Below are 24,040 nucleotides of genomic sequence, written 5' to 3' on the forward strand. Positions count from 1 at the left end.
ACAAGGATAACGGACTAAATGTATTTGAAAAAAAGCCAGAAGTGTACAAATGTTCATTCTATCTAGACTGATCTATTAATACAAAACTTATTTACAATAAAATAATTCAGCAATAATTTTCTAATGCTTCTTAATTTTTAGTGGAGAAATTAGCATCTGAGAATAATCAAAATTAGGAAAAAACTGACAGTGACGAGATCGGCTGCAGACGCTGACACCGTAGCGATTAGAAGGCTCACGCAGGAGTGCGCAGAGAGGCCACAGAGCAGAAATCTAGGCTGTGTGTGCACTTCATTGTGCAAGAAAGGAACTGTGTGTTAGATCTGTTGGGGAGAGCGGAATTCTTTTATAGATGGTCTCAGGAAAACCGCTTATGCCTATAAGTGGTGACGGCGGTAGAAGAGTGGAGAAAGCAGTTAAAGCTCATGTTTTTCTCTTCACCCCAAAATAAAAATCCAGCTAGATAGAAATTATCAAGAAACGGATATGAGACCTGGTATGGGATAGAGACCTGGTAGGGGATAGGCATTTCGCAGCATGATTAAGAAGTTGGCATAATGAAATGCTGGTACTGGAAGGCAACAAGCAGGGTAGAAAGTATTGGCAGTATGTTACAAGTCTGAGTAATTCAAAGGAGAAGTGTGAAAAGGCCACCTAGGAGGGGACAGTGCACGGACAAGGACTTGTCAGCAATGTATTGGGTCCATTTGAATTCGTGGTCAGCATTTTAAAGTGAGACCAGCCAGCAACTTTACTTATCCAGCCATGGAATGAATAGTTGGGTACATCAGGGTTGAGATTTGCCAGATGTGTAGTTTCTAGGGCGAGAGGAAAGTGAAGTTGACATATGATGAACCGGGATAATACAGGTCAGATCAGGAGGGATATCAGAACATAGAGAAAGGGGTGAGAGCACGTCGGCATGGCCCTAGGGGTTGCAATGGCCAACAGTTTGTAGGTCTGGTAGAGTTGACTGAGTGGAGTTAGGAGCTAAAGAGAGTGGACTTTTGAGATACAGGTGCTGAAAGGAGCGTGGGAGGCTGGAAATGAATCCCAGAGGGCCAGCTGTTCTAGGTAATACCAAAGCCTAGGATATGACCTTGGGATAGATGTCAAGATCCAATGTTGTAAGAATTTTGAAATTCAGGAGGACAAAGATTTAGAGCCAGGATATGGGGAGGATCCCTCGCCTATGTTGGCATCACCAAGAATTCCTATGGGAATAAATAGGGGAGGGCATAGTGAACGGGATGTGAAAGCTTTCGAGGGATTAGTCAGGGAGAGCCGTGCAGGAGGGCGCCCGTGGTGGCGTTGGAGACACACGTCAACACTCCTTTTCTGTCTCAACTTTTATTATGAACCAATGTCATCCAACTCCATCCAGTTGGAGTACAGTGATCATTTGTTTTTTTTCTTTTTGGCTTTATTTACCCATCTACTTTTTGATGTTTTTGTATTTTGATGGGAGGTTTAACACTTTTTGGTATAAAGTGGGCTATAAGTAAATATCTTTCAAATTTCTTTCCCGAAGGTAATTGGGTTGATTTACATTTGTATCAAGCGAGTATTAATGTAATACTTATTATACCACTATTGTTATAGTTCCTTGCATTGTTTATAGCTCTTCACGTTTCTCATGTGAATAAGTCACGGCCCATTTTCCCAGAGCTCGCTTTGCTCCGCTTTGGCACGTACTGTTAAGTTCTGCTGCAAATGTTTGATTCTCACTCATTTTTTCATATAATGGATGTTTTGATATGTGAAATAGCAGCTGACATGAACACATGGAAAGTGGTTTGTATGTGACCTCTTTTTTGGCTGAAAGAGGAAATTTGTGTACTTGGGACCCCAGGAGATCAAATTATGTTCCAAAGATGCATGTATATCTCTTTTTAGAAAAAGATCTACTTACTTAAGCATACAAGAGCTGGGGTGTGGGCCGGAGGATTCACAGAGAGAGCAGAGCAGACAGATTGACTGATTGATACCTACAACTATTCTCCATCCCTGGTGATTCCAGTTCTGGACCTGGATCTCTAGCTTGAAGACACTCTGTTGTTTCAGCTATGTTCTGGCTCTCTCTGAGTTGCACGGTGAAGTTCAAAATCAGTAGCATGCTGTACTTTTTTCCTTAAGTTGTGTGATTTTGGCAAGTTATGTTCTCCCTTTGACTTAGCTCCCAAGTAGTGTTAGTTCTGTCCCTTGGGTTCTCCTAACATTGTTCAAAATTTTTTTATTATAGTGACTATTCATGTTTGATAAATGAATGAAAGAATGAATAGATAAATGGCAATATGTGTAGAAAAACCTGTTAGTTGCACACTAGTGCAGAGACTATAAAGTGCGTAATGTTAGTCTAATTGCTCACAGAGTTGACTTTGCTTTCCAAATGATTTCCCCCAACTGATGAAGTTTTTTTTTTTTTTTAAAGATTTATTTTTTTATTCATACAGAACTGGGGTACAGGCCAGAGGTGCAGAGGCAGTGAGAGGATTCACCAGAGACAGAGTGTGGTACAGAACAGGCCGACTGATGAAGTACACTGCTGAGGGGAGCAGCGGGTGGGTCAGGAGAGGTCTGCAGTGCCATGTGGTCACCTCCGGGCAGGGTATCGAACTCATGCAGAAGTGGCTTTAGCTTCTCAGTGCAGTGCTTTAACACGCTGCGCAAACTGATGAAGTTTTGAGAGCTGGCTGTGCTTGCCTGTCACAGGCTGAGAGTGCTGGAGACACTGGAGAAGGCTTTATAAGCTATACCTTCAGCATCTGGTTGTCTGTCATTGGAATGCTAGAACCTTAGCCAAATCTGTTTAAACCAGTCAACATTTAACCAACATGATTGGACATGCAATTGAGAAACCCAAGTCTTCTTTGTCACCCCAATATATAGCCTTCAGGATTCAATGTGGGAAATGAACCTTTAGTTTTAGAAACAGATATAAAAGAATAAAAACCAAGTCACAGGAGGGCTTTGTTGCAAAGGGCAGTTTGCTCTAAATTCTACCCTCTGGTGCCTGCGGGTTTTAAGGAAACAGTTTGGAGTCTATTCTGCTGTCTTAACTCGTTTCCTTTCCACATTGTCCATTCAGCATTGCCTCTTCATGCTTTGTTTCCTTCTCCCCACACCCCAGCCCTACCACTCATTTATCCAGTTCATTTGTTCAGCAAGTACTTATTGAGCATCTCTCTGGGAGGTGCGGCCTAGGCACTAGGCCTACAAAGAGGCCAATAAAAGTGGCCGCAGACAACGTGATATGTGTGGCGTTGAATACGTGCAAGTTACTGTGAAGTTACTGGGGATCTTGAATATACCTACAAGGCAGTGACTGACTAGCCGGGAGGGTGGAAGTCTTTCAAGGAAAGGTGACATTTGAGTTCAGGGTTGAATGAGAGGAAAGTGGTAAATAGGATAAAAGGAGCAACTCTTTACAGAGGGATGGGGGGTGGAAAACACAAGAAAAGGGAGGTGTACTTAAGGCATCTGATCTAGGGGACATATCTAGAGATGAATGTGGTCAAGTAGTGAGATGCTGAAAATTACAGTTTATACTATAAACTATGGGCTTTAATTTATAACCAACAGAGGAGTTTAAGCAGCAGTAGAGCATTAGGGAGTACTTCGGGAAAACCAGGTGCTCCATGGAAGAGCCTTGAGAGAGGAAGTCCACTTTAGGAGCTTCATCATGCCTAGAATTATATAATGACCTGCTGATCACAGTCGCTGGTGATGGGCTTGGGAGTCTGGAATTAGTAAAAGTCCCGGTGGTATGTTCAGGAAGGGGGGGAGCTTTTAAAAACAGCAATGGACATAAGAGATGTTTCTAGGACCCAGTTTGCTACTGGCTTACTATCTGGGCTCACACAAGTCGTCTCATAGTTTTCCTGTCTTGAAAATTGAGGGTTTAGAACTAAATAATTACTGTAGTTCTTTCTATAATTCTGTGCTTCTAAACAAATGTAAATTTTGGCCCTAATTGAGCTACTTTTTGCTTATAATGTCTGCCGCCTCCCCCTGCCCCTTTTTAGGTTTTGTTGACCCTTTGTAGAAAAAGGATTTTCCTACTTCTATTCAAGCATTTCTTCTTTTCTGTCTTAGTGTGAACGTTTTCCACACTCTCCAAATTGCATTTGAAGTCTTTGTCTGAGGCTTGCTAGCTACCACATTTATTTTCTTGGCTTCTAAAAAGGTAATGATAGCAGTTTTTGATTAATTTATAATGAGCATGAAAATCTTTACATGAATATTCTAAGCCATAGGTAATTAACACAATGTTCAAATTACATGATAATTGCAAACTGCCAAGATTGCTCATCATTGCATGCTAGTTAGTGACATAGCTTCTGGATGCTGACTTCCAGCACAAGTCTGAAACAAATATTAGACATCCAGAAGATTGCCCTCTTCTTCCTCCCAGAGAGGTTACACCAAGGGGTAAGAAATAATTAGCACTCCCTAATTTATGCGACTGATGGTGGATCTGTGTATTGGAACGTGTCTCTGGCTTCTTTTTCTTCTCCTTTACAAAAATATGAACATTGCTGGAACCTGTGCCCTATTTATCATTAATTATGGTCCACATTCAAGGGTAGAAGAAGCAGATAAAGCCCATGGGGAATACATGGGCTTTAGACAGGTTTGGGCTCATCCTGACCATTGCTTGGTGAGTTTGGGTAATTTATCCTTTCAATTTCCTCAGGTATCATCTGCCTTGCAGGGAAATTATGAGGGTTTATTAGTATTATCAAAGTGCTTAGCAGTATCTGGTGTCTGGTAGACTGGTCCACAAATTCTTTGTATGTATGAGATTCTCAGTGAATATTAAGCATGACACATAGGAGATGATTGGTAAAGGTGTATCATGAATAATGGTGAGTTATAATTACATAAAGTAAAAGTTGATTTTTTAAATGTAAAACAAAGTCCCGTATCTACATTTTTTACATTTTCAATTGTTTTTTGTATGTACTACTTTGTATAATTGTTAAGCATGAGGTACTTGTTCTATGAGAGCACAGAGAAAATTTATGTAACTGTAACAGACACGAAATGGCATGCTTTAAAAATTTACTGGTTCCAACAAATTTTGCTACCATATTCAGATCAGACCACAACCAACCAGATGTTATATATATTGAAAAATGTTATATATGCTACCTGCACTGAGTATGGCTAAATCCTCTGTGCCAGGTGAAGAAGATTCTGTAATATCTTCAGCATCACTGACAGAATTTACTTTCCGTTCCCATTAAATCATTTGATGCACTCCTTGGCCTGTAATTGTGATTACTGGCATGCATTATGTGATATTCAGTTGCATTCACTGAGTCTAGGATGACTAATTAAATAGAGCTAACTGATCAAGGTTTAGTGACTGAAATCCTCGTCCTTATTTGCTTTTGTTAGTCTGTGCTGGCCCTGTTAGTCAGCCATCTTTGTAATTCCCATGCTGGTATCAGTTGTTTAATGCATGGTGTATAATGCTTTTGGGGTATTTTCTCCCATCTTTTAAAATTGTCTGCCTCACTAACAGAAATCTTAATAAAATCAGGTGTCTTTGCTACTGCATAGCTGTAGGAGCTTGAAGATAGAACACTTATTTTGGTTTTTACATTACTTACAATAATTTAAAATTGGGGAAGTAAAAATATATATGTTTGTAGAATTTATATTTGAGGAAGTGGTAGTCATAATGTAATGTTGTGATACTTCCTTCTGTGTTCATTTTTTTTTTTAGGTGGCGACATCAAAATTCCCCAAGTTTCACAAACTATAATTCTGAGTCATCACTTTGATTCCTTTTACTCCATAGCCCTCACATTTAGTCTCTGGACTCTCTTTATTTTGAACCCACCATTGTTTCTCTTCTTCATCCCGTCACCTTGACTCCGCAGCCATTGGCTAGACGAGCTGCCTGGGATCTTGCTCATCTCTGACTCCCGACATTGGACTTGTTTTTGCCACATCTTAGTGAATGAAGTCAGTATTCCATTCCTTACAGTGATAAGTCCAAGGTTCTTAAGATTACAGTTATTTTTTTATTCATCCTTTAAGATTAACCACAAAAGGAGTTCTTGACCGCCCCACTGTAGTTGAGATACTATTTTTTTCTATACAGTGAACAACTCTAATACCTGGAGTTTCCCTTATGAGAAAGGATTGAAGGAAATCAACTGGTCCATGAGGGGAAGACTGCAAGTGATAACAGATTTAAAACTCCACTGTAAGGCCCTCCCCGGTGGCGCAGCGGGTTAAAGCGCAGCACCATGAAGCTGGCATAGCCCCTGCACCACCAGTTTGATTCCCGGCCAGGGAGCTGACCCATATGGCACAGCAGACCTCTCTGACCTGCCCGCTGCTCCCCTCAGTGTATTTCATTGATCTGCCTGTTCTGCTCCCCACTCTGTCTCTGGGCCTGCAGAGACTGCCCCTGCACCTCTGGATGCATAAATAAATCTTTAAAAAAAAAAAAACCAATACTCCATTGTAGCAAAACTTACTAATATCTAAAGAAAGAAGGGGCTTGAGGAGGGAAAATGGCACATAGTGGTAACACAGAAAAGCTGGGACTCAGGAGAGTACAACTGGCAGTGCCACTCCGGGCCAGCGCTCACCCTGCAGGCAGGTGAGGACTGTGTGGCCTTGGCAGCATATGCGTGGCATCACGGTCACCTCCCGTTGCACAATGACCCAGTCAAAATCAGGTGAGATAGTTCACTCTAAAGGAGACGGGGAGCTGTTTGTTTCCTGGGGTGAGCTGGGTGTCTCTCAGGCTTTGCTCCGGGTGACCCCTTTGGGTGCTGTTGCAGCTGTGTTTCCCCTCGAGCACACCGCGCTCACTCAGGGCCCCGGTCAGATGCCCGGCAGCAGCCAGCTGCTCTGTGGCACCAACCAGTGTGCCGCTCTCTGTCCTGTGCTCAGGTGACTTGTGCAGACATTTCCCCTTGGCTTCTGAAATGCTAATGTTGAAATGATTTAGCTAAATAGATGAGTTACTTTAGTCTTTTCGTAGGTAGTGCTTTCCTGTAGTGTGGTGATCCATGGCTTTAATTAGTGAGTACATTGCTATAGATTTGCTGTGTTTTCTCTCTCTCTCTAACTGATCCTGCCTTCAAGATTAAAGGCACACATTTTGAACTATGAATTTACTTCTAGTAAAATAAAGAGTTCAGGGCTCAAAACTAGATCGTACTCTCCGTAGACGTTTGCAAATTAGCTTTGCATTGAACACCCTCTGCGTCGTCTGTGTACTGGGTTATGTTTAAGACTGTAACCTACTAATGCAGAGTGCAGGTCCAGCATGTTATGTTTAAATAAACAGAACATGTTTAGTTATGTTTAAATAAACCTATATTTTAGGAGGAATATGGAGGAAACGAATAAGAAATCAAAAAAAATTGTAACTATAATAAAGCAAAAATTAAAATCATCAGACAACTATAGATCCGAGACACTGTAGGAGGAGCGAGGGCCAGGCCAGGGGTGGGAAGAGCAGGAGGGACTGCCGTGATGGTGCTCGGGGAATTCCACGGGGAGATCGTACATTGTACAGAAATGATGATGTAATGAATCTATTTTTTAAAAATTAAAAAAAACCCACTATTTTAACATTTACTTTTAGATCTGTGTTTAAAAACCTGTACAATTTGATTAAATAACTGTGCTGCATTTACGTTGGATATTTTCTTGTTTGGGGATTCTTTTTTAAAGAGTATATTGGGTTTTCATATGACTATTGTATACTTAATTTATACACTTGGCTTTCTCGGAAATAAATCCTTGGCCATTTATAAAAACCTTCCCTCCTCCCATCCTAATTTCTACATGAATATTATTAGTCCATGCAAAGATTTTTTCTTTTTTTAATGGAGTATTTGCTATTTAAACATGGGGATGTTTTTCTTTTAGATGGGTCGCTTTTAAAGATAGCATGACTACCCAAGGAAATCTACCCTTCCCCAAATGTAAATTCTGCCTGTTCAGCAGCAGCAGAAGCTCTGCATTGTTTTCTGTTGGAAGTGTAAGCCGAAGGGAACAGACATTCCCTCTGCTTGGCGGGTGCGCTAAGCTGTGATCTGCCCTTGTTGTATTATTAATGGCACGATGTTTTCATGTTGCAGATGGCTGAAAGCTAGCAAGGAAAATTCAGGACCATGATGGCTCAGTTTCCCACCACTATGAATGGTAAGCAGCTTTGTGCATGTGGCAAAGTAAAGAGACTATGGGTGTGTTTTTTTTGGGGGGAGGGGGGAATACTCTACTCGTTTATTTTCCCTTAAGCAAAACTTAAAGTATCATTGCTGCATGTGCTTTGATAGTTTTTTTTTTTTTTCCAGAACACTGCATGTATCTTCTGTTAGCATATTATGCAGCAAATCCCAGGACTCAGTACAAGTCTGTTCTGCAGTATCATCTGTAATGCGTGCTTGCCTTTGGACAGTTAAAAATAACCTAAAAGTATATGGTGTTTGATGTGCAGAGCTAGAATACAAAGCCAGGGTGCTGTGCTGTGGAGAATTTTAAAGGTGTTTTTGATAGCATGAGATGATTGCAAACTAATGAAGACTGTTTACTTAGTAATGCACATAAAACTAGTTTAAGTACTCCATTTATAAAAGATTATTATGCCTACACACTGGGCATTGTTCAATGTGAAGTATTTTCAACATTTTAAAAGAAAATAGATGATTTCAGTAATAAAAAATTTAGAGTTTTTTAATCTGATTCTAGTTTTTAGTTTTTTTCCCAAATAAAAATTAACCACCTTCCAGAAGTACTAGCTTACTGTGTATGTTATATGGAATTCAGAGACTGCATTGTATTTTTGAATCTGTAAAAAATTCTAGGATGTGGATTTTAAATTTCCTGTAGTAGAAAAAAGATGGTGAACTCTTAATTTTGAGAATAATTGTTTTAGCTAACTATAAAGAAGTAGAATATCTAATTAATAATTCTTTAATATGTCAATTAAAAGAGTTAGTATTAAAGAATATGGGGAAGAATCACCAGTGATTTCACCACCTTTACAAAGCAGTTCTGTTCTAATATTTCCACCTAGTATTAGCCGACACCCCCCGCCAAGGTTCACTTTTTTTTTCTTTTTTTTAAAGATTTATTTATTTGTGCATACAGAATTGGGGTGCAGGCCAGAGGCTCAGGGGTGGCGAAAGACTTCACCAGAGACAGAGTGGGGAGCAGAACAGGCAGATTGACAAAGTCCATTGCTGAGGGGAGCAGCGGGCGGGTTAGGAGAGGTCTGCCACACCATGTGGTCACCTCCGGGGCAGGCGGGAATCGAACTCATGCGGAAGTGGTTTCAGCTTCTTAGTGCTGTGCTTTAACCCGCTGCGCCACCAGGGAGGGCCCCAAGGTCCACTTTTAAGGCCAAATCAGTACATGTATACATATAAATATCTAAAGTCTTAAAACTTGGATTGACTTTCTGAAATTTAGAAAAGTTTTAGGAAAATAAATTATTTAAATAAAATGTAAAAATTCTAAGGTGTGGGATTCTGTTGTTTAAAGAGGGGCTTGAGATAAGAATTGTTTTATTGTTTTCTCAGAACTCTTAAGAATTGATGTGAAAAAAACCAAACTTTTCTTTGTTTTTATTGTGGAAGTAATATGGGATTATGAAGATTATTTGATGCCATGGATAACTTTTTAAACTGAATGATATTTTTTCCCCATAATATGTAAAATCAGGTTAATAAAGTGGTAGTAACATACTTCAGCACAAAGTGAGAATTTCTCTGCCTCATACAGTGGAGTCTGCATTAAGCAACAGTATATGTCACAGACTTCAACTACCATATTAAGACAATTTATAAACAAAGTGAACATATAAGAAAGCAGTAGTAGTTAGTTCTGTCTTTCTTCTCTTCCTTAAGCACTTATATATCTGTTTTGTAGCATATTGCATTAGAGCTAAAGAATAATGCCAGATGGAAGCAAACAAAATGTTTAGTAACAAAAACTCATTACTTGAATAATTGTCAAAAATATCAGCCAACTACCAGGAGTATCTAGGAAGGGAGATAGTGATTTCTAAGACTTCTGAAGAATCTCAATGTAGACTGTTGTGCCGTCCTACTTAGGTTATAAAATAGTTAGATTAAAGATACTCTTGTTTGTAGCTAATGTAAGTCCAGCCCAGAGTTTAAGGTCTTTTTGAACTAGGCATCCATGTATAGTCAAAACCTTCAAAAGCAGCACTTGCTCCTTTAGTAAATTCTCAGTTACAGGTTGTGTTAATTTTTTCTTGGTGTCTCACGTTGTTGGGATGTGTGCTTGAGGCCAGGCCACTTGGCTAAATGCTACTGACATATGCTTCAGATTTGCTGTCTCTGCTGCATCATCCCTACACCAACGAGGCTTTCTGGATTTCTTTGATCTTTAGAGTGCTTCACTGGTTAAATTTTCTGTTTCAATTAATAAAAATAAAATAGAAGACTCAGTGCATCAGTTACACTGTCACATATCAAGTGCCCAGAGCCACTTGTGGCGAATGGCTACTATGTACTGGACATGCAGATTCAAGAACATAAATATCACCGCGGACAGTTCTGTCAGATGGGCACTCTTTTCTCAGTCTCAGATGTTTTACTTCCTGTGCTCTCAACTGAGCTAGGAAAGATCAGCAAATCATCTTTTCTACTTGTAACTCTACTTCTGCTCTCTTCCGCACCAGCAGAATCATCCTTGCCAAAGCCACCTTTCATATGATAGGTTTGTTCTTTGTCTTAAAAAATTTACTGAAATTAGGCCCTCCCTGGTAGTGCAGCGAGTTAAAAGCACAGCACTAAGATGCTAAAGCCACTTCAGCAAGAGTTTGATCCCCACCCCAGGAGGTGACCACATGGTGTGGCAGACCTCTCCTGACATGCCCGCTGCTCCCTCAGCTTTGTTGATCTGCCTGTTCTGCTCCCCACTCTGTCTCTGGTGAAGCCTCTCACCACCCCTGCTCCTCTGGCCTGTACCCCAGTTCTGTATGCATAAATATATAAATCTTTAAAAAAAATTTAGTGAAATTATAAATACTGAGAAATTATAAATACTAGTAATATGAGCCAGTACGTGGAAATAGGCTATTTCAAATACCGGTTACTACTAGTTGATTTTGTAGTGTGATGTAACTTGTTTTAGCCGCAAGATTTAGAGGTACTCAAGCTGGCTAAATGGGTCAAAAGTTTTGAATCTATGACAATGACTGTCAAGGGAAGGACGAGGCAGGAAGGAGAGAAAAGGAACAGTAATAGCTTTAAAGGCTAAAATGCTATTTTATTTTCAGAGTTTTAGTACCATTTTTAGAATTTTAGAGCATGTTGCTCTTTTCAAATGTGTAATTAAGAAATTTTTGTTGAACATTAAACCTGTAGAATGATACAGTGCTATACAATGTTTATAACTTGATAATGTTTATTATCAAGTCCCCACAATTGCAGCTGTAGTCCTGTCTAGACCAGCGTTCCATTTGTGTGTAGAGATTCAAGTCAGTGGTGTGTCAACTTATATTTGACTGTTATTTAGAACCAGATACATGTACCTATGAAGATTATGTCTGCAATTTAAATTCAGGCATATAAATGGGAAGTAACGCACTTGAATCATATACACTCAAAGTTATGTAGCAGAATATTCTGTGCTCTTCCCAGCTGTATGACTTAATTTTGTGTAGGTGTGTGTATATATGTACATATACCCATGATATCTGTGCATGCATGTACAGCTGAATATGCAAATTAGGGGTTACACTGCTTACTGCATGGGATCAAGCCTATCATGGACGTTATGTTTGCTAGATATAAATATTTTCCTTCTCATAGACTTAAGAACATGTTTGACAGAGCCAGGGGTGAAGTGATGGGAATAAGCAACAGAAGTCTTTGTGAAAACACCCCATTCTCAATTTAGTGAAGAGTAGGGGAAGCGGACAGAATTTTAACACATTTCTAAAGTGATGGTCAGATAATGTAAAAGTGTTGTTGACTTTTTAAGGAAATAGCAAACAACCCCAAAACTTAGGTTTTCCTGATTTTTATAAGGCTTACCAATAAATATAGGTTGACATTGGGAAATGTTTCACTTGAGTTAAAAATAAACAAAGGTTCTGTGCTGTGGGAAACTCGGGAGGCCTAGGAAGGCATCCGTCACCCCTGGGATGTACGCAGCGCAGGTTAGGGTAACTTAGTTCTTCCTGGCAGATTCTCCAAACCCCCTCTTGAGGTCCAGACTAAAAACCCCACATGAAGTATTATCTGTCAGGAGTACCTTTACCAGAAGAATCTGAGAAAGAGTGCTCTGACCTAACTATCTTGTTCCCCGGGTTTGGGTAGAGTGAGGAAACCACTTTATATGAAGATGCTCCATGTGGCAGGCACATGTTAGGTACTTCATATTTTGACTTTGTTTTATTTTTAAGTTGGGTCTATTGAAGGTATAATTCATCACTTTTTAAGTGTACAGGTTGATGAGTGCAGACACGTGAGTACAGTCATGTAAGTCAGGATGTTGAGCATTTCCATTACCTCAAAGGTGCCCTGTGAACCTTTCCCCCAGCTCACCAAGGAGCAGACTTTTGCCCCACTAGTTGGAAATAAGTCTTCTTTTCTCTTAGATAAATACATACTCAGGATTTATCACTGAGTTCTCAGGTGTATTTTAACTTTATAAAAAGCTGCGTATTTCAGTTGTCTCATTTTGTTTTCCCACCACAGCGTGTGAGACTTTGATTTGCTTGGCATCTTTGCCAGCGATTAAAAAATTTAAATAAATTCACAGTGGTATCCTACTGTGGTTTATGTGCATTTCCCTGTCATTATGATACTAATCACCTTGTCAGGTGTTCACTTACCACATCTTCAGTATGTCTTTTCAAACTTTCTGCCCATTTTTTTTTTTGAGTGGATAGTCTTCCGATTTGAGTTGCACATTACTGTTTTGCCAAGCTAAAGCTTGTAGATGATTACATATCACATGGAATATTTCCACCAGCCTCGTGGAGTTAGATAATCTAGCCAGTTTATAGAGAGGGCAGCTGGGTTGCAGAGAGCATGCACCTCTTACTGACATTTACACGGAGCCCATGGCGTGCAGAGTTCTGGCTGCCTGGGCTCTCCCTCAGCTCTGCCACCGTCGAGTTCCTTCACCAGTGTCACATGGTTTCCTTAACTTTAAAATGGGGATAACAATAGCCCCTAGTACCTAGGGTAGCCAGTGAATTATGGGAGTCAGTGAATTACACATGTAAGTTCCCTGGTGTAGTTAGCATCCCTGCCTCCCCAGAAGGGAGCTACTTTCATCTTTGAACATTTTTTGTTGATGCTATTTTTTAATCATCATCATTTTCCCAGAGTTATACAGTAGTAAGTCAGTTCTCTAACCACACTACTTGCTTTCCTAGTTGTAAGAATTGTGACAGATTACTTTATAATAGACTGATAAGCCACATAGGTTTTTGCTATGTGTGTGGTATTTCTTTAGAAAGTGCGTAGTTACAGCGGTTTTCAAGGCCTTCACTCTCCAGTTCATCTGTTTATTGCTTAGGTGTGTTTGTTGAGGGACCATTGATTCACAACATTGTGTATGATCTAGGACTGTAGACTCACACATCTACAAATGTTGTTACCCCATCACACCCACTACCAAAGCCCCAGAAGCCCCCACCGTTCTGTTTCTACATTTTTAACTCCAGTCCTCAAATTCCTTTAAAAGGGAATATTTAGAGATTTTTAGAAATCTAGTTATTTATGGCTAAGAAATATTTGTTGAATCATTTTAGTGCTTAAAATTACATTGTGGACCTACTTTCAGTGAAATACATTCCTGGAAACAACTTTGTAAGGCAGATTTGTAATGCAAATTTGCATGAGTTTATATACCTAAACATGCCTGATCTCTTATTTGTAGAAGCTGAGTAAGCTGAGAGGGTAGTCTAAAGTCAAGGGTAGATGCTTATTACCCATGTCAAATATGTAGAGCTTTGAAAGCCCTCCTTAGAGGAGGACGGGTGTAACCAACTGGGAAGGACGGACAACACATAGATTTTGTAAGCAACTTTTGTGTTTGCCAAGTCCTGATCTTGCCTCTCACCTTTTTCTCAGCTGCCTCTTTTACTCATCCAGACGTTTATTCAATTCACCCATCATTATTAAGTGTTGGCGCTCTGCTGGACCTCCTACTGGTTCTGGGCATAGACAAATAAACACTCCAAAGCTCCTGTCTCCTCATTGCCTGGTAGAATCTGGGTAGAAAACAATTATACACCTTTCCGAGTGCTCTATAGAATCATGGAGAAGCCTAAAATCTAGAGTAGGAAGTAGTTAATTTGACTTGCAGGAGTCAGGGACCTCCTGGAGGAAGTAACAGCTGCTCTGGCTCTTGAAAGAGAAAGTTTGAAATGGAAGATGAAAGGGTTAGTGACCAAGTAAAGGGAACACAGGTCACCTGGTGAGAAAGAGTGTTACGCATATGGGATCCATGAGGATTGATGTTTTAGAGTTAGGGATCTGTTAGTATCTTACTATCTTTGTTTTCTATTTTGTATTATTTATTCTCTTGTTAAATTTTAAGTAAGTTTATAATGGTATCATTTTCTCCCCAGCCTATTTGCTATCTAATCATTGTTTCAAAAAAAAGTCAAGGTGCATTACTCCAGGGGAAGATTTAGTTCCTTTAACATGTAAAACAGACTCATATTTTTTATATTCACATAGTCATTCTAGGCTCATCTCTTTTATTTTGCTTCTTAGTATTTTTAAATAGCCAAAATAACACTTCTGGACTACAATATCAGAATTGATTAGAGAGGCTGCTTAACAGCACAAACATAGCAAGTTGTTCACCTCCTGTGGTTTGGTTTTTCTCATCTGCAATTCTTCTGAAACAAAGCCTACAGAGCTATAAAAATTATATGTTAATATACTTAACTTGGCATATAGTAACACTCAGCTAATAGTTGCTGCTTCTACTAAGTAATGCTAATACTCTGCTAATGTTGCCAGCCTATGGCAGTACATGATAGAGAAGGCTGCTTTGAAATATTAAAAACGGAAAGGTAGTTGGTCAAGAGTTGAGAGAGCTGTTGGATAAAGGGGACTGAGAAAAGACTAATGTCTATGGAAAATGAGGAGGTGAGATTGCATGAATCGGCATAGGAGAAAAGAGTCTGTAAGATGGCTGGTCATTGGCCGACAGCCCTCAGGCACTTCCTTCTTGGGGCTGTGCTCTGCTTTGCTGCGGAGTTGCTGTAAGAGCAGAGGTGGAGCAGAACATTTAACAGAAGGTTGGTACAGAGAGACCATGTGCAGCCTTGGTTTGTAAGGACAGTGGTTCTCCACATTAGCTGCACATTAGTATTACCTAGAGAGCATTCTAGAAATTATGAAGCCTTTACCTTACCCCCCAGAGACTCTGATTTAATTGGTCTGCTGGAAGGGCTCCCCCCTGGCCCACCCGCCTTCCCCCAGCTCCTCAGGTGATTCAGCAAGGGCTGAAAGCCTCTGGGGGCAGACTCAGCTGCTCAGTAGTGCCTGCAGCATCCTTGGGACTTTGACAGCACTTTCATACACTGCTGCTACAGTGACTTATCATAAGGAAATAAAGGTGAGAAGAGTTAAAAACCTGCCTAAATCACAAAACTAGTTAACACACGGAGAGGAACAGAACCTCCTCTCGATTCCTTTACACTCTGCTGTTTAACTGTGAGAGGAGGCGGCTAAAGATGTATCTGGGGATTGAGGAAGTTGAGAGACGGGATCTCATTTTCAGAGCAAATGGCAAGAACTGGGGTACGACCAAAGATTGGGGGGGGTGAGAGAATTCACCAGAGACAGAGTGGGGAGCAGAACAGGCAGATGTACTGAAATACACTACTGAGGGGAGCAGCAGGTGAGACAGGAGAGTTCAGCTTTGCCCTGTGGGTCACCTCCCTGGCCAGGGATCGAACTTGTGCTCCAGTGGCTGCAGACAGCTTGTTAGTGCTGAGACTTAACCTCTGAAGGATGAACTGATGTTTTCAGTAGAATTCTATAGTGATCCAGGCTAAGGTATAGGGCTGACAGCAAATCAAAGATTTCTATGATTTCACCAGTGCACTTAGAGCTTAGTTTGCCACAGAATTCAGTCACAGACTCTCTGGATGCAAACACTGCTCTGAGTAAACTGGGGGATTTGTGGCAGGAATCAGTCGGGAGTTTAATGACAAAAGACAGGAGAGGGCTGGCATGTCAGCATGGAGTAGCCAGCATCGCAGACACAAGGGGAGCTCTTGCTGACTCAAGCTGCTTCCCGTGCGCATCAGCCTGGCGCCCGCCGGGACACTGGGGAGGAGAGACCATGGCAGTGTGGCAGGCCCTGTGAGGGGATCGGCCAGGCCCTATGCATTTCCTGTCAGGTTGTTTCTAGTAAGCAAAAGCTTCATGCCACTGGGAGAGAGTTCACAAAGACCCGCCCCAGGACTGAGGCAGTTAGGGTAATGGCTGAAGAAAAGCCTGGGACACTGAGGGGACACTGGGGAAGGGGGAGGAGATCTGGGCCTCGGACCCTGTACCCACAAGTGGAAGTATTGCTGCTCCCACCACAGGGCAAGCAGCTGGAAAGCCTTTGCCAAGACCAGCCAGATTCAAGGAGGGGTGATGTCACTGGGTGGAGGAGAAGGAACACAGGGCCCAGGCCCCAAGCCTGAGACTGAGTGTGGGTCGGGCATGTGGCAGGGGTTCAGGCTCAGCCCAGTTACAGGTCAGGTGCTCCCAAGAGTTTGGAGGGCCAGAACAGGCATTTCCCTAGGGGATGACGGCTCCCGGGCAGGTCTGAAAGAAAAGACTGACGAGGGGTCTTTCTCCTGTACGTCCTCTGGTTTAAGGTATGTCCCCCTCACATTCTGGGTGGTAAGTCTCCTCCTCCACAAAATCTGGGTGTTCCATGTAATCACAACTTCACTGTTTTCTAGCAACCCAGAAGGGTTAGGTGCAAGAGGGAAAAGGACATTTTTGTAAACCCTCACCAGAAGTTGGTTTGAATCATCTGGGTCCCTGTTTAGCTAAACTGCCATCTGGAGGGTGTACTAACCAGGCCTGCTGCAGTTGCTCTTAGGAGAAAGGAAGATGCATCTGTCCAAGGATAGTCAGGACAGAGCCTGAGTTTTCAAAGTAGGTCATTATGTCCCCTCTGACCTACGGTCCTAATCATTAGCCAGGAAGCAGCCAAGAATTAATGCTGATTCCTTTCTGGGACAGCCACATTCAGTGGCCAAGCTCTCTTGTTTTAATGAGTGTGGATTAGGAGGAGGTGGTAGAAATAGAGCCAGACATGCCTGCATTGTTGAGTAACTGTTGTGATAAGTGATATGTCAAGGTCAGAGTACAAGTGGTCCAGAGAGCTGAAGACACGCCACGCTAGTTTCAGAGGCCACCGTAATAGGAACTTCATGGACTTGTTGGTAACCAGTACTGGGGGTTGGGGGGGTCAAAGGTTGATGTAATTAGTTTGCCAAAGGGGACGCTGGCTCATGCAGTGAGACCTGCGTGCACACATGTGTCTAGGATGCAGTCAGAAACGTAGCATTTGACTTCATCAGTAGCTTGAATTCAGTCTGAATCGGAGAATGGGCCCTTACCATGCTTAACAACAAGAATGATCCAGACCATTCAGTTAGCAATTAAAATTTGTTTTCAGTTTGCAGCCCCAAAAGGGTGTTGTTTGTAATTTTCCAAATGGTAAATCAAACAGCTGGGCCCCTGGCAACAGCCCGAGAATCTGAGTCCTGCCCACTGCACAGACTGCCCATGTTTGCTTTCGTTTCTGCATCTCTCTGAGGCTGAATGGCCTCGAGACCGGACAGGCCACAGCTGTGCGTGGACAACCTCTGGCTTCAGCTTCTCCGAGCCAGTAGCGGACAGGCCAGAGCACGCAGAGGGAGCTGGCTGAGCTGTTGCTCTGGTTGCTGCGCTCAGACCGTGGGGTAGGAGTTGAGTGTCCCTCTGAGGGACAGCTGCCACGCTTTCATGTGGAGTGTCGAAGCTCTTGGGGCCAGCTGTCGGTGTTCTTGAATAAAAAACATTTTGGCAGGCAAGCCTTTTGGGGTCCTGCTTTACCTTTACCTAATTAGTTCTGGAACTCAAGGTGACCTATCCAAAATTAGGATTGTCAGACGGGAGAGTCAATTGAGGCCTCCCAGGTCAAGCATTGGGCCTCAAAGCTGGAAGCAGGCTACTTCCCTGTGCCAAAGGCGCCAGTTGTGGACTAACTCAGTCACAAAGGCTTGTGCTGTCTCAGGACCCAGAGGTCAGGTTTGCTGGGTTGACCAGCCAGCCCTGCTGGCCGTGATGCTGAGGTTAACTAACAGTATCATACTGCTGTTCATTTATTTGTACTGTGGTCATGTAAATTGTTAACATAATGGAAGTTAGGTGATGTCTACAAGGGACTCTCTTTGTAGCTTCTCCATAGATCTGAAGTTACTCTGAACAAAGAAGGCTATTTTAAAAGTTACTGTAATTCCAGGGTAGAGGTGACTCTTGAGGATGATATTTAAGACCCTTCAGAATGAAATTCGTTTGCCTGTTTCTTGCCACTTTCTCACACCCACGTGCTTTAGTTACTGGCCTCCCCAGGGCACTGAGCTCCGCCACTCACCCTGCCCGCTCCGTGGGCCCTTTCTCTGCGAAATGCCCTCCAGCTGGCAGAATTCCTGCCAAGAGTCAGGGCTCTGCGGCCGTCAGTCACACCTTCCCTGTTAGCTTATTCTCCATGCGTCTCTCTCAGCTTTGGGGATGTATTTCTGCATAGGATTGATTCTAAAGAGGTTAACACTATAAACACTTGTGTTTCTTTCCTAGAGTAAGGATTCCCACCCCTGAGGATGAGGAGGGTTATTGTTGTTGTATTTCCAGAATGTAGCTTGTTCCGGGGTGCTGTGCAGTTGTTGTTGCGTGGATGTTAACTGGGCTTCTGAGGGGAGAGCCCAGCGATAGATGGCTGCGTGTGGTCGGGGGAGCTTTGCCTGCGCCCCTGTGTCAGATACAGCCTGTAAGTGAATGCTTGTGATCGTAGTTGTGTTTGAGGGTTGTATTTTGAGCGTCTCATATAAACAACATAATTTCTTTATCTATGTTTTAGGAGGGCCAAATATGTGGGCTATTACCTCTGAAGAACGGACTAAGCACGACAAGCAGTTTGATAACCTTAAACCCTCCGGAGGTTACATAACGGGTTTGTGTTTATATTTCATTTGTGGATTAGACTCCCTTTTATGTTACATTTTAGAATTCATTTTAATTTGACCTGCCATCAGTTTGGATTACTAAGAAGATGGCTGTCAATCAGAATTCTAGAATTTAAAAAAGTGGCTTTCCTCACTTTACTAATTTTAAGTTGTGGTTTTGGATTTGGCACGTGGAAGATCTTTTCTTTACCCTGCTTAATAATTTCAGATTTAAATGTCCATTTTCACATTATCTTTAGCAAATTCATAGCTTATTTCTTAAGGAAGTTGAGTTTTTTTTCCCTAAAGAAATTTGTCAATGTACTCTTAATATGTACAGCCAATTACCAGCATGATGATCAATATTAATATCAGTTCCATTGCCTTAAGGATAATCTAGAGTTTTTTTCTGGAGCCTGTTTTTGTAATGTTAATTCTGTCTTTAAAATGTTATGTACCAGGTTTGCTTGTTTTCTGCCCCCCAAAAAACCTCCAAAGCCAGAGGATTAATTTTTAATTGTCTTTCAAAGTTTTATAATCGAAATATTTTTCCTATCCAAAGCACCCGAGTGCTATATTTATGGTAAGCTTGCGTAGCTAATACTGACCTAATCTGTCCTGCCTGTCACATGCTGTACTGAGTACATTAACTCATTTAACTTTCACAACAACTCAATGAGGAGCTACTGTTGTCTGTGTTTGTTGATGGTGAAACTGAAACTTAGAGATGTTACGACATTTATGTAAGGTCACAGCGATGATGGTTAGTGTTGACCTGGGCTTTGAAATCTGACTGGTATCTATCCTTGTAAGTTTTATAGTTAAGTCTTATTTGTGTGGGGGTGTGGATGTGGGGGTGTGTACTCTTGCCAGGGCTGTGCCAGGAGAGGAACACTGGGCTTGGGGAAACTACCAGTTTTGAGCAAGCAGTAAGCAAGCTTGTTCTATGTCCCAGAGGGAGCCTTTCTCTTCCCTCACTGCAAACCCAATTCTGAGAAATGAGAGCGCAACGAGGGTCTGGAGACCTGGCATTTACAGGGATGGTGGGAGACCTTCAAGGACTCTTCCACTTGCAGATTTTTAATTTAGAACTCTTCTTGGGAATAGTGCTCTTAATATAAGTATTGTCAATTAAGCCTCCAATTACTGTGGATAAACAAGGTGAAAGGTGTCATCTTTCATCACTGATAGCTGAATATAACTTCTGTGGTGACTTTTTTTGTTTAAAAAAATCTAAGTCTCATAAAGTAACATAAGTACCACTAATTCATACATGGTATTGTAAACTTACCCCAGGAAAACTGTTGCCAAAAAATTTAAAATAAGTTAAGAAATAATGAACAAGCTTGCTTATTCTTATCTATTTTTAATGATTAGAATTAAAATTATAAATCATTAACATTATTCACTGTTGATTTTATTGATGCCTATTATTCATATATTGGCATGATCCACCTGCTAATCTGATGCTTGGCTTTTGTTTTATTACCTTCAGGTGATCAGGCGCGAACCTTTTTCTTACAGTCAGGACTGCCAGCTCCTATCTTAGCTGAAATATGGTAAAGTATTTTCTTTTGTAGACAAACATAAATGTGGCATTATTTTTTAATTGTTTTTCGTAGTGTTAACATAAAGTTGTTTTTACTTGCAGTCTTCTGTTACTGGGTGTTTAACTTTTCAGAAAATAAATTGTATTGAGTAAATGAAAATAGTTGGGGTTTTGTGCTATAGGACAAATTTCTAATTTGTCCTAAGGAAGGAAGCTGTATATATGGCTATCAAATCATTCTTTCTAATTTGGTAGTCTCAAAATCTTTTTTTTCTTTTAATTTCGAGTTGTTCCATTATTTTCAGCACTTGTAAACCTCTTCTCCTACCTTAAAGAAAGATTTAGGATTTTGCTTGTTAATGTGTTTGCAATAAATACCAGTCCTGACCCCATCTTTCTTTTCATTTGGAATATCCCCACGCCTGGCAGAGTCCCAGGCACACAGTAAGCATCCAATAAATATTTGACACATGAATAAATAAAGTTTAGATTGATTTTACTCTTGAATAATGTCTTTCCTTCCACACTTGGTGGAATTCATCCCAAGATCTCTAGATACTATATATAAGGAGAGAGAGACTGGTAGAATTATATTAGATGCTACCTCTCGTCAATGTTTCTTAATGTACAGGATTAACTTTTTGTTTTATCTATATAAATATGTATATATGTATATATGTGTATATGTATGTACATATTTATAAATAAACCAAGTGATGATCCAAGTGTTCTCTACTTTCTCATCCTTAAAAGTAATGTTGACCCCCTGTACCAATCTGCTTACCTCATGGACCTTTTAGGGCTTTATCAGACCTGAACAAGGATGGGAAGATGGATCAGCAAGAATTCTCCATCGCTATGAAGCTCATCAAGCTCAAGCTTCAAGGCCAGCAGCTGCCCATGGTTCTTCCTCCTATTATGAAGCAACCTCCTATGTTCTCTCCATTAATTTCTGCTCGTTTTGGTAAGTATTCATTAATCTAATTATCTGCATTTGATAGTTAAGCTTGATTCCTAGGCATTACACTTGAGGATTAGGAAAGGATTTGTTTGTGTAAAATGTAGACACCAAGTTCATTGTTATGTCTGAGATAAGAAGTTAACATTAGTTTACTTAAAAATCAGGTTTTCTGGGCCCTCCCTGGTGGCGCAGCGGGTTAAAGCACAGCACTGAGAATCTAAAGCCGCTTCCTCATGAGTTCGATTCCCGCCTGCCCCGGAGGTGACCACATGGCGTGGCAGACCTCTCCTGGCCCGCCCGCTGCTCCCCTCAGCAGTGTACTGTCGATCTGCCTGCTCTGCTCCCCACTCTGTCTCTGGTGAAGCCTCTCGCCACCCCTGAGCCTCTGGCCTGTACCCCAGTTCTGTATGCACAAATAAATACATCTTTTAAAAAAAAAATCAGGTTTTCTGCGGTAACTGGGTTTATAGCAATGTCTGTGTGTGAGGAGCACAGGCTGCACCTCTCCACTGTACGATACGGCACATGGCCGCCACCAGAGTCCCAATCCCCCAGCGCTGTCCACGGCCCCTCCCCGCTCCGCTCCCGTCCCGGCTTCCGATAGCCTCAGTTTTAGCAGCAGATGGCAGGAGCGCGCTTGGTCCATTTGGTCTGTTCCTTTGCTTCGTTTGCAGATGGGCAGTTTAGACTTGTCATGGCTGCACATCCCTGGGCACGGTTTCCCAGGGGTTATTCTGTGCCTGTTGTCCTGACACCAGCTCTGACTTGAGTGGTAGTTTTATGACCTTGTTATAGCTAATCCTGAATACTACTCTTCATTAGTTTCCCTCTATATTCTGTATAAGTAACAGAAAAAAACTATGAATAAATTTAAACTCAACTGAAATGGTTTGATGGGTGGGAGAATTTAAAATTATGCAAAAGTAGAAATTATTTTAAAGGTTAATTAGCCAGCTAAATTTAGGGCTATAAGTTACAGGCTTTGTGCTAATTAATTTACATATTCTTCAGAGAATGATATTTTCCATTAATTTCGATTATCCAATTTCTTATTAATCATACGGAAGAAGCACTCACTGGAATGAACACATGTTCCTTCACTCCAGGGGGTGAGAGGATTCACCAGAGACAGAGTGGGGAGCAGAACAGGCAGATCCACTGAAATACACTGCTGAGGGGAGCAGTGGGTGAGACAGGAGCGGTCCGCTGTGCCAGGTGGGTCAGTTCCTGGCCGGGGATCTAACTCATGTCACAGTGGCTGTGGATAGCTTCATAGTGCTGAGACTAACCCCTCACACCACCAGGGAGTCCACTGTGTTTATTATTCTTGCACACAAAAAACACATTTGATCAGGTAATACATTTTCTCTTTGAGAATTCTAATATTTAAGTGGGAAAAAATGCTTCATTTTATTTATTGTTTTTAAGTACTTTTACTTAAAAGTGCTTGCTAGAGAAGAATGTTTAACTCCCTCCTAGGCATTCCCTTAATTCACACAGATCAGATTATTGATATGAAAAGTGAAAGCTGACTTTCCTCACTACTGGGTCAAAGCTGCTTTAGTGAACTTTTTGGCTTGGGTGTTTGCCCATAGTGTTCCCATAAATATTGGCTCTGCTCACTGCATTGTAATCTTGTTTTCTGGCTTGCGTTTCGCCATCCGTTTACTAGCACTGGAGACCGTGTTCTGTCTCGTCTTTAGGAATGGGAAGCATGCCCAACCTGTCCATCCCTCAGTCGATGCCCCCAGTCGCACCTGTAGCAACGCCCTTGTCCTCCGCAACTTCAGGGAGCACCCTCCCTCCCCTGATGATGCCTGCACCCCTGCTGCCTTCCGTCAGCACGTCTTCCTTACCAAATGGAACAGCAAGTCTCGTTCAGCCTTTATCCATTCCTTATTCTTCTTCAAGTAAGTACTGTGGGTCTGATGAGTCAGTATTTCCCATAGAGGAAGAAACGTTTTCTCTTCAGACTTTGTAATGTTGTTTCATGTGAACCTTCTTTCTTTGTTTTAGCCTTGCCTCATGGGTCATCTTACAGTCTGATGATGGGAGGATTTGGCGGTGCTAGTATACAGAAAGCCCAGTCTCTGATTGATCTAGGATCTAGTAGGTACGAATACTTCAAGCTGCTGGCTTTTTAGGGTTTTAATAGAGCATTTACCAAGTGGCTTTTTTTTGGTTTGTTTTAACCTCTGAGCTTATCCAGGTTTTATTTTATAATGGCCAACTGTAAATACTTATGGTAAATGTACTAATTGTAACTCATTAAAAACTTTGTCATTTTACTTTTGAAAAAATTATTTCTTATAAACTAAAAATACCCTGCTGT

At 41.4% G+C, this 24,040-nt stretch overlaps 1 protein-coding gene across 4 annotated transcripts in view; it reads left to right on the top strand.

Annotated features, from left to right (window-relative positions):
* Positions 1 to 8,114: 8,114 nt before the first annotated feature.
* The window catches only part of ITSN2 (intersectin 2), an 87,982-nt gene continuing 72,056 nt past the window's right edge, over positions 8,115 to 24,040 (top strand). For all 4 annotated transcript variants that reach the window (XM_012727441.1, XM_004686055.2, XM_012727442.1 and 1 more), the window contains exons 1-6: positions 8,115 to 8,181; positions 19,114 to 19,206; positions 20,694 to 20,757; positions 21,548 to 21,711; positions 23,412 to 23,618; positions 23,725 to 23,821. In XM_012727441.1, coding sequence (XP_012582895.1) covers positions 8,151 to 8,181; positions 19,114 to 19,206; positions 20,694 to 20,757; positions 21,548 to 21,711; positions 23,412 to 23,618; positions 23,725 to 23,821 — 656 coding nt within the window. In that variant the 5' untranslated portion in view covers positions 8,115 to 8,150. The remainder of the gene's footprint in view (positions 8,182 to 19,113; positions 19,207 to 20,693; positions 20,758 to 21,547; positions 21,712 to 23,411; positions 23,619 to 23,724; positions 23,822 to 24,040) is intronic.

This window comes from Condylura cristata, unplaced genomic scaffold (assembly GCF_000260355.1).
Source record: "Condylura cristata isolate star-nosed mole 26May11 unplaced genomic scaffold, ConCri1.0 scaffold00020, whole genome shotgun sequence".
Classification (NCBI taxonomy): Eukaryota; Metazoa; Chordata; class Mammalia; order Eulipotyphla; family Talpidae; genus Condylura; species Condylura cristata.